Consider the following 12,067-nt stretch of genomic DNA (forward strand, 5'->3'; position numbering starts at 1 on the left):
TATATATATATATATATAAACGTATTTGCTATTTCTGTTTAAACTTAGAATGGATCGTTAGCGCTTCATATTTTTTTCGAAACTTCTCGTTTATGCCTATAACAAATTCTTTGTACGAAATTTAAAAATATAGCAGCAAATTGTAGTTTTAAAATTTAGTTTTAAAAGTTATTTAGCTATTCGAAAGGAAAAGGTTTCCATCCGAACTGATCATAAAGAAAGAAAATGAAATAAAAACTATTTTCAACCACAATAGGAGACCCCAAGGCTATTTAACTATTCAAAGAAAGTAATGAGGCTATCAGCAAAAAGAAAGATCCCCCCCCCCGCCAACTAGAACTGATACTTCTATTGGTAAAAGAGGAGAGGACAGGCAGAAATGAAGAAAGGACAGGCAAGAGACGTGGTTTAGGCTATTTTCACAGTTTTTTTTTTTTTTTTTTTTTTTTTTTTTTTTTTTTTTTTTTTTTTTTTTTTTNTTTTTTTTTTTTTTTTTTCGTATTTTCTCATTTTTCTCTGATAATAACACATTTCATACTTCAAGAAAATAATTAAGGAAATATTTTTTTTGGAAGCTTGAAATGTATAGATTGCGTTCATGCATTCAAAAATAAGGATTTGCTGAATGAATTTTGATGAATTACGGATTTCTAGAAGATAACTCGATTACCGTTATTTCACTTCCATTAATAATCTAAAATTTACAGTAAAAAAAAGTGAATGAACAGAAACTTAGAGTAAATTATGAAGTTTCAAATGCTGAAAGAATTTTTTTCAAAATATCAAAATGCAAAAAAAATCATGTGACGAAGACACTCCTATAGAAAAAGCATTAACTGCTGGCAATGAGATGGGAAGGAATGCGTCCTCTTAACTAAACCTAGTAAATATTTCGGACTTTTACCAAAATGACTGTGAGATTGTCAACATTCACCGAAGTCAAAAAACACCAATTTTGTTTATTCGTAGTAACATATACACCATACAATTTAATATTTTTTGAACCTCATTAAGTAAAGTAATAAAAAAATTTTAAAAAATATTACTTTTTACATTGGTTTCTTTTTGAATTACTAATTTCCATTAATATGTGCAAAAATCTTTTGATTTTCTATAAAACTTCTCCAGATTCTGCTAAATACGTTGAAAGTGTGATTAACAAGAAGTAACTCAATCTTTCGACAGCACTCTTGCCGAAACTATAGGAACCATAATTTCCGAATAGCGGCTAGACTCCGCAATTTAATAGTCGAAAATGAAAAAGAGGAAGTACATTCTAATATCTCTTCCTCTAACTTAATTAATAGGATTGATTAATAGGTTTGTATTAATAGGATTGATTAATAGAACATTCTCTAACTTAATAATTAGGATTGATAATTAGATAGTAAAAATCCGACTATTAGAACAGAAGTCATGAAAGTTTTTTTATTATTATTACTTTGCTCCGCACTGTACAGTGAGCAAAAAAATAAACGGGCCACCCTGATTAACTTGAATAACTCTTCGGGTCTTTACGTTCTGAGACTCAATCTTAATGGTTTGAGGGGATGATCTCAAATCTGTAAAGTAATTACTGCAGACGATATTTTAAGTTAATAAATCACACACAAAAACACACTTTATGTGAGTAAACATGTTTTTTTTCTTTCTTTTTTTTTGTTGACTGATTCGGATGTTTTACCCCCAAAATAAGGGGGCAGTCGCAATCTTATAAATAATGTGACAATAGTTAGGTTAGAGGGGCTCTCCGAAATTTGTGCTTCTTAATATTAACTTCACCTTTTTGCGTATAACACTAAATATCACAAAAAAAATTTGGCACAAAACTATAAAATTCATTATTCAAGACAATTCCCTGCAAATAGTAACTTTTAGTAAGGATTTATTACTCTTTAACATTTCACTTAATAATGAGTGAATTGAAAATTTACACACTTTTTTTATTATTTAACTAACTTTTTAAGCGAATTGAAACAATTTTGCACACAATTACAAAATTCGTCTATCCAACATAAATTTTAGTAAATATTTTTAATTTTTCATCAATTTATTTAAAATTAATTGAAAACCTTTTAAATTGAAAGGAATACAATTTTAAAAGACTGTAATTTTTGAAGGCAAAATACAAATTTTAGTGAAATTGGTCAAAAATTTCGAAAAAAATCACATTTTAAAATTATAATTTTTTTCCAAAATTCAATTTCTTAGGCAGTATTCGACAAATTTTTCTCAAATTTTGTGTTTTCCCTTTCGAAATTGCTTTCTTTAAAATGATGTAAAAACTTGTAAACCTTACAATTCAAAGGTTTTTCAACTATTGTTAAATAATATAATAAATAATTATAAATATTTACTAAAAGTTATATTTTGCATGTAGATGAACGAATTTTATAATTGTATGCAAAAAATTTTCAACTCGCTGAGAAATTTTGCGTGTTACTGCGAAATACGCAAAAAGTAAAATTAACAATAAGAGATCCAAACTTTGGATCTCTCTCTCTCCTGACCTAACTACGGAGACCACATTTCCCAGATTGCGCCAACTCTCAATATTTTGGGAGTCTGAAATCCGAATCCGTTGAAAACAGGTTTGTTCTTTCGAGAAAGAATGTTTTTGTGTCTGATTTTGTAACTTAAAATATCGTCTGAACTTATTAATTATTTGAGCACAATTTTGAACCTTTAAGATTGAGTCTAGAACATGAAGATCTTATCATTAGATCAAAAGTTATTCAGGATTGTTTGTTTATGTAGAGCTGAACCGCAAATTAATTTTAAGGACTTACAGAGTATTTAAAAATTTAAAAGGTTTGTTTATTTCTCATTGAAGTGATTTTCAATGATGGTCAACCATAAGAAGTTTCCCTTGTGAAATGGCTTAGCTACTCAAAAGGAGTGCGTGCCTACATTATTTTTTTAATCTTCTCTATAAATTTATGTGTCAATTATAAGAGTAGACATTCTATAAGCAATAAGGGTTTCTCAAACGTGAAAATATTTTGATTTTAATTTACCCTTATTTTATAAGTAAATAAATATTAATATTTCGAAGTTATAAACTTGCACCATTAAGAAACATAATTGTAAATATTTATTATTTTTTATTATTTTATTTAATGATAGTCGAAGGAATTTCGAATTGTAAGGAGTACAACTTTTTACATCATTTTAAAGTATCTAATTTTACATAACAAAATACAAAACTTGAGCGAAATTTAGGGAATACATAGTTCCTGAGTAATTTAATTTTGAAAGAGACTTATATTTGAAACTGGGCGGAATTATCTCTGGATAAGCAAATGTTACACTTGTGATCAAAAATATTTCAATTCCTTCAGAAAAAATTCGATTAGCTAATTAAAATTTATATTATTAATTAAATTTCCAATTCACTTTCCTGACCCAACCTTTGGGATCATATTTCCCAGATTGCACTTACCCCCTATGTTTTGAGAGTTAGAAATATAAATCAGTCAAAAGAATTTATGTTCAATCAGGGAAAGTACGTTTTCGTGTCTGATTTCGTAATTTAAAATATCGTTTACTCTAAACAATTAGCATATTCGAAGTTGAACAATTAAGATTGAGTTGTAAAACGTGAAGACCTGATCATTAGATGAAAATTTATTCATGGTGCTTGTTTTTTCTTCGGTCCACTTTTCGTCTTTTATAATTAATTTTCAGTTAATAGGGTTCCAACTTATAACTGGACAAATGCGCAACATTATAAATATATATTTCAAATGTATATAACACCACAGCGCCCATATCGCAACGTACTACCAAAGTTAAATATTTGAATTTTTGTTAAAAACAAGTTGAAGAATTAAAAATTCAGAAATAAACAAGTAACCATTTTACAAAAAATTTATTTCCTACATATTTATAAACAATTTTTAATTAGTAACCATATCTGGCATAAGGTAGCGTGCCTAACAATGCACTGGCTAAGCCATATCCACCAAATCCTGCCCCGTAACCGAGACCATTGTAACCAAGTCCATAACCACCAAATCCATAGCCTAAGCCAGCGTTCCCTCCATGACCATAACCAGCATAACTATGTCCGTGAGCAACATGACTATGTCCATGAGCAACATGACCATGTCCATGAGCAACATGACCATGTCCATGCGCAACATGACCATGTCCATGGTTAGCATAGGCATTTCCATAACCAGCATATCCTCCATAGAGATGACCATGTGCTGGAGCAGATGAATGGATGTGAACAGCAGCTGGATTCTGGTTAGCTGTTCCTGGTTCGTTGGTCTTGACTTGGGCTCTGAAACCACCGTGGTCAGCTACATACTGTACTTCTCTGTGGATTCCACGATCATCTGTAAATCCATAACTTCCTGTCACATGACCACCAGTTCCGGATTCTTCCCTGTGTTGCTCGCCGTGCTTGTCTTTGATGCTGTATCCAAATTTATAGGGCTTAGGTGCGTGATGACCATGGTCCTAGAAATAAATTTAGGTTACAATAGGTTTATGTAACCACGGAATATAAGCCGATACTTAAAAATAACTAACTAATTATGACTAACTTATTAAACTAACTAATTATGAATTGTGAACTAAGGGTCTGACATTCTTTTTTATCTGAGCTAAATTTTCCTTCATCAATTAATAAGTAAAATCAGAAGAAAATTTATATTAAAATATATTATACTCACTAGAATATTAAAATTTGCTCTTAGAATAGGAAATCCACTTAGATTATTAAAACTTGCTAGCAGTAATAATTTTTAAATGTCATAAATCATTTAGACTAATATTTTTTTCGATGATAACTACTTAATAATTAGTAGTGAAATATTATGTTGAACGTTTGAAGAAAAATTGTAAGAAAATACCCAAAACATAGCTATTAATTATTACTTTTAATTTTTTGTTCTACTGTGTAGATCATTGCAAAAACCTATCAGACCACAAGAGGAGATAAACAGTCTATGTTTACGTTACTTTCTTGAATCAAGAGATGGGGTGTCATGTCCCGGTATAGTTGTTACCGTGAATGACAGAAATCAAGAGAATGTCAGCATTCACCGGTGAATAGCAGCAATCACAAAGTCTCTTTGGTGAATGTCTGAAATATTTGTTATATCCGATCTGATAATAATTTTTTCGTTGATATTATTATATTTATTCGATATTTTAATATCTGCTGAGGGTAAATTTGGAGAAACATCTGTGTTCTCAGTTCCGGTTAAATGCATGCTGGACAGTGACTCTTGACTTTAATAAAACGTCACAGTAGGGCCTACCGGGCAAATGTATACCGGGAAATGGCAATTAACTAATCAATTCATTTGAGTGATCAATTGAGAGATCCATTATTTATTTTGGAAAAATTAAATATGAAAATTATAAATTAGCCAGATTTTTCACAAAAAACTAAATAGAACTTTTTGAAAAACTTAAATAAAAAAGAAGGTTTTGTTAAAAATATTTCTTTGCAATAAAATATTTTTTAATTAAGCGTGTCATTTTTCGTAATTTTTGTAAGAATTCTTCACGGAAAAACGTTATTTAACATAATTTAATTTTTTCGTTGTTGTAGTTATTGCTGATCCTCTTCATCTGACATATGTCAGATACGCTCCAGGATGCCGTTGATCACTAGAAACTCCGCAACAAAAAGGAGATCTGATGTAAGACCCACCTTAGAAAGTCCAAGGCAAACCAGAATATGTTCCGGAGAAGTTGGTTGAACTCAGTATTTTTTGCAAGTAGGGAAGATCTTTCTGCCTCCCTCAAAAGTAAAGCACTTAAGATGGTCGCTTGCAAATCTGGCCAAAGCAGTCTGAGTTCTTTGGTCGCATTTTATGCCCAGAATTTTTTCGTTGTAAATTAAAGAATTAATTCTAAGTTGATACCTCTGATCAGAAAAGACATGTGTCCCCCTCTCCCAGAGGGTTTCTAACGTCGAAAAATATAGTAATTATTCATTCCAACTTACGTTTTATTGAATTGTCTGATATCATATAAATTTCTTACCCGGCATCATATAATAATTCAAGCGTAGTTTTATCTGATGATTAAACTGTACAATGGGCTATAATTTATCATTCTGTTTATTTTCTTGAAGACTAATAGACTTGATGATTTTTACATGTTTTAATTAGGAAACATATTACTCAAAATACTCGTACTCACAAAAAAAAAACTTATATGCTTAAAATGTACATCCTGAAATAATAAACTGACTGAATAAAAAGCTGAAATAAATCCTTTTTTTATTGTGAAAGAAAATATAATTAAAATATTTATACAAGTAACTTTCTTACCAGGGGTGGGTGGGCAAAACTAACAAGAGCAATAGCAGCTAAGATTACAGCCTATAAAAATTAAAAATAAACAATAATAATATCAGAACTAAATATTTCCCAAATTAGTTTAATACAAACATATACATAACATATCATTTACACAATATTGTATTAAGCAATATTATACGAAGAATTTTATTAATATTATATACTAATTTGTATCACTTGAAACACATATACTACACTGAGAAAAAAAAGTATGGTCAAAACATCCAGAGTATGGTAACATTCACCGTGTTTCTATTTCTATTGGAACCTTTGCCAATGAAATGCCTTTGAAATGATTTCGGAAAAATTAACAATTAAATATGATCTTATAATGTGTGATAAAATTTAGTAAATGTGGTAAAAATTGATAATTTTTGTCATGATAATTTAGAACATGGGATAGAAGCATTTTTTTCTTGGTTAAATTTACTTTTCAATATTGTATTTATTACACAGAATGTCTGGTATCAGGAACGACAAACTTGAAAACCAGAATTGCTGGAAAAGCGTGGTCATATGAAGGGAGGAATTAACAAATGAGTGCTTTAAATACCGTGTACTTAGGTTTCATTACCAAAATTTTTGTACCGAAAATATCATTACCATTCAGCACGGTAATTTTGAACTATTTTTTTTTTCATTTTATAAAATGAAATGTTATTTGTTACAATTATTTAACCAAAATTATTTTTTGACATCTAGCGAAATTTTGAAAAATACAATTTTAAAAGATATCCATCACTAAATAAATGATTTCTCATAAAACAGTAATTGAGATTTATTTAAGTTAATTAAAAAAAATAAAAATTTGAGAAATAAGCTGTAAAAAGAAAGGCTGTAAATGAGTGTGCATGTTCTCTCACTTATCTTATATCACTTACATATATCTATATTTCTAGGCAAGTACACTTGATTTGCTTTAGTAATTTTCAAAAATGTAAGTCATTAAAGTTACCTGAAATTTTAAGTTATATTATTAAAACGACATACAGAAATTTCATCAAATAATCTGTTTTTAATTTAACCTTTCATTAAAGTAGTATTTAAGTTTAATATTCACAATAAAGAAAAAAACTACCGTTTCGATTAAATTGCTCTTAAAAATTAAGGACACAATGCCAATTAAAAATACTAAATATCATAACTTACTACTGATATTTTTTATTTACTTACTTGACTTACTGAGATACCGTAAAATTATCGCAAGTAAGTATTGCAAAAAAATTAAGTTTTAAATATCATATGCTTTTAAACAGTGAAAAAAATTCTTACCTTTGAAATCATATTGTATTGATTAAGTGACTAAAGCAAGAATGATAGTGAGAAACTTTTCTTCAAAGCATTTATATAGCAGTGAAAAAACACATTAATGCCTGTTTGACAAGAATTTAAATCACTTTAATGCTTCAATAATTTTGTTGAACTTGATCAATTTTTGGAAACTTGAACTTGTTTCTTTCTTGAATGTCCACTCATTAAAAATAACTCAAATTTCTTTACATGTTTCATAATTCATTAATGAACCATTTATTGATAAAAAAATTTCCTAATTCATCTCCACTACTCATTAAGTTTCATTTAGAATGTTAAGAAGTGGAGCTTATTTAATTCATTTAGAACATTAATTAATTATTTATTTGGATAATGCTAATTACTGAATTTAATTTTATTTTGTTAGGAAGTGAAGCTAATTTAATTTATTTAAAATGTTAGTTGATTATTTATTAATGTTAATTAATGAATTTAATTTTCATTTAGAATGTTAAGAAGTGAACCTTATGTAATTCATTTAGAATGTTAATTAGTTATTTTTGGTTAATGTTAATTAATGAATTTAGTTTTATTCATAATGTTAAGAATTGAAACTAAATGAAATTTCAATCTACTTTCCTTATGGAGTCATTTACTAAAGAACAATTACGAAAAAATATTGTTCAACATAGAAAAAGATACTATGTCATATTTTGTGTAAATCGAATTTGAATTGAGTGTAAAATTTTAAAAAAAAAACAGTTTCCTTCATTTATTCGCAATTACGAGTCATTAATTAACTTATAAATTTATTACATAAATTCGATCCTCCATGCCAAAATAGTTTTTTTTCTTGCAAAAATATTTATTTTGTAGATTTTTCAATCATATTTATAAAGTACTGAAGTTACATTGTGTTACAGTAGTTTAAACTTCATAATTTAACTGCATAAAATTCACCTCAAAACATTCAACAATTTGTATTTCAGGCGTAATTTTTTATAATAAAAGCACTCGAATTTCAAGTTTTTTTCTTATCTTTTTTTAAAATTCATACAATATAAAGGCACTTAGAATTTTATTTCATAAATTTTCACCATAAAACCAACAATTTTTAAACAGTGAGATATTTCATGAGAACAATCTTGCAACATTGTGTCGCATCATTTTGTTTCCTTCGAGCTGTTTAGTGTTTTTCTCCAACTGTTTCCAGAAATGCCAGCCAAATTTAGAATTCTTTTTTAAGAAAAGCATGACAAGCAGTTTAAGGATGAAAAGAGTAATTTATAATACATCCAATAAAATTGCACTGCAAGAAGTATATTTGCTATATAGGTACCTTTCTTATAATATTCACTCCATAAATCAGTCTATTTCATACATTTTGCAATCGATTTGTAATGTTTGTAAATCATTTTACAGATTTTCACCCCAACATCGACAGCTTTAAGACGTTAACAAATTTTTTATACAGTCTTTTTTTTTTTAAAAAAAAGTTGTCTTTGAATTTTACCTGTAACTTCTTTTAGAAAGATCGCACAAATGCTAAATATTTCTGATCATGAATGACTAAAATTTAAACAGTTCAATTTACAATCCTCAAATTTATTTTTAAGTTTTCAAACCAAAATATAAATGTTTTGGACATAAACATGTTTTTAAAAAATAACTCCGACAACAATTTATTATTATTTATTTTCAATGACATTTGAAATGTGTAAATTCTTTTATGTACTCTGAAATCAGTCGATCAATTATTCTTAATGAAATCATTTTCTTAATGGAAAAATGCTTAATATTACAATGAAATATATGTTTAAACACGGAGAAAAAATTCTTGTTAAATTTTCGAATTGTATAGAAAAAAATTTCTGCTTTTTTAAAAATAAAAAAAAGACGAAGAAAAGAACATAATTCTGGTAATGAAGTCCAAAATATATGGCACATAAATTATTCATATAGTAACGATTTCCTGATAAGGTAACAATTATACTTATTGTACGAAAGCTTTAGTTCAAAAATTTATTCCAAAACATTTATCTATCATAATTTCAATTTTTTCATATTCCTTCTAACCTGGACATCCTTTGTCAAAGCATATTAAGATTTTTTAAAAAAATGCTTGCCAAGAAAATTTTCAGAAAGAACAACGTTAAGTTAATCGTAACAGAATGCTAATCGCTAAAAAAAATATAAACTTTTGTGTTGGAGAACAAGTTATTTGTTTCTCCCCGACTCCTCTAAAAATTTAAGTAAATTTCCAAAACTGTTTTATACTTTCATATGCAGTTTACATAACAAAATCCTTCTCTTTAAATTTTTAAACGGTAAAACTAGGTTTTTATCAAGCAGCAAAGAATTCTGGCAAAATCACCGTACTTTTACGGTAAAGATATTTCTGGTGAAAGAAACCAAAATTCTAAGAATTTAACAAAAATATACGGTTTGTAAGCCATTCATACGAAAATTTTAGCGTTATCTGTTTTTCCGTTTACCGGAAATTCTGCTTTTCAAAATTATAGTCCTTATTACAATACATTTAGTAACAAATAAAAAATCCAAAAGTAAATGCAACCAAATAAAAGGTTTCTATGCCATGCTCTAAGTCATCATGACAAAATGATCAAATTTTAGCACACTTATTGAACTTAATCACATAAAATAAAAAACACTTGAATGAAAGTATTTTCATCTTATTATCTCATTAAATAAGTGGCAAATTTGCACACTATTTTTATTCAATCTGCCAGTAGTAAAGTTCAACATTGAGCCGATTTATCTGATTACCGTTAATCCGACGACTGATTCCCGTTTGATATTAGTTGAACCCCGCTATAGTGAAGCCAATGTAGACCCGGCACTAGATTCACTATAAATGATTATTATCGATATCCAAAATCTTTAAAGCAATATTTAATATTATTGCTGTAATTAACAATTGTAATAGTACATCATTTGCTATATTAATTATCAAATAAGTAAATATGTTTTGTCTCTTTGCAGCAAATTTTCTTTACAGAGAATTTCTCCTCATAAGGAAATTTTTAATCGGAACATTAAATAACTTTCAAAGCATTCTCTCAATAATGAAGGGATTGTCAACTTGTAAGGATTTTTTTAGATATTTACCTTATCAATTTATGTTGGAATTTTTTAGATGTTTACCTTTTTATATCCATCTTCTTTGCAGAAAAAAGCAAAGAAAAGTTCAGATTTCTGTGAAAAAAATTCGCCCTTCTGCGTTTCTGCTTTTAGAACCGCACGCATTATTCATTCCAGAAAAATGACTCATTTTAAACATTTCTTTATAATATGAATTACTTGCTCATTTATTTAAAGTGGTAATCTTATATTTTTGATATTAACAAAAATATTTATCATTTATTTAAGTATTTGCCAAAAAGAAATTTTAGTTCGCTGTAAACGAACTACCAATTTCTCAACAGCTGACTATAAGCGTTTGAAATAGCAATAGTTATTTAACAATATTTACCGGATGCAAAAACTTTCACTACAACTGTGAGTGTTTACTCTCAGAAAAAGTATGGTCAAAACTACCAGAATATGATACAATTTACACTGTTTCTGACTCGAAGGGAACAATAAAAGGCTCAATAAATTATATAGAAGTGCATTGGTAATGATTTTAGTAAATTTAACAATAAAATATAGTTTTATTATATACTATAAGCTTTGATAAATATAGTAAAATTTGGTAGTTTTATCATAATACCTTAGAGTATGCTGGTATGAAAACCATTCATTTGGTTAAATTTACTTTTCAGCATTGTATTTTTTATTAAATGTGTAGGAATAAGAACTATATAATTTTGAAAACTGAACTTTTCGGTAAACCGTTATCATATGAAAGGAAAAATTATCAAATGCATTGTTTAAATACCATATATTTTAGTTTTACTAACCAGAATTATGGTTTCTTTTTTACCAGAAATGACATTACCATACATTTCGGTAATTTCACAATAATGTCTCTCATTTTTTACGATATCTCGGACACATTATAACGGGCTAAGATTGTATATACTTCATTTATCCCGTTTTTAAATATTTACTTTTTTTGCATAAAGGGTAACACATTTATTATTTTGCTTCCTTGTTAATTTTTTTAGATCATTCTTTTCGTGTCATGAGTCATTTTTTTAGAAAAATATATCTTAATTCTGAAGTTTAATGATAAAGACAAATATTTCGAATTTATTAAAACCGTGTTGCGTTGTTTTAGGCTGGTGAAATACGAAAAAAAAGCGCACTAGAAGTTTTTCAAAAACTGTTGTTACAGATGGCCATGGGGTGGCAGGGAAAAGAAAATAATTCTAGTCCATACTTACAGACATTGTCCGTAAGTATAGGCTAGGATTATTTTCTTTATAATAGTAGAATTATTTTATAATATTGTAATAGTAGAATTATTTTATAATACTGTAATAGTAGAATTAACAAGAATTATTTTCTTTATTAGTATAGACAAG

The 12,067-nt window shown here is 27.9% G+C and overlaps 1 protein-coding gene across 1 annotated transcript; it reads right to left on the reverse strand.

The window, feature by feature from the left end:
• Positions 1-3,903: 3,903 nt before the first annotated feature.
• Positions 3,904-7,610, reverse strand: LOC107444922 (uncharacterized). Its single transcript, XM_016059193.4, has 3 exons — positions 7,599-7,610; positions 6,297-6,347; positions 3,904-4,467 (listed from the first exon to the last, which is right to left on the reverse strand). Exons 1-3 carry the CDS (start codon positions 7,608-7,610, stop codon positions 3,904-3,906), a joined length of 627 nt encoding a protein of 208 aa, XP_015914679.2.
• Between the last annotated feature and the right edge of the window lie 4,457 nt (positions 7,611-12,067).

This window comes from Parasteatoda tepidariorum, chromosome 2 (genome assembly GCF_043381705.1).
Source record: "Parasteatoda tepidariorum isolate YZ-2023 chromosome 2, CAS_Ptep_4.0, whole genome shotgun sequence".
Classification (NCBI taxonomy): Eukaryota; Metazoa; Arthropoda; class Arachnida; order Araneae; family Theridiidae; genus Parasteatoda; species Parasteatoda tepidariorum.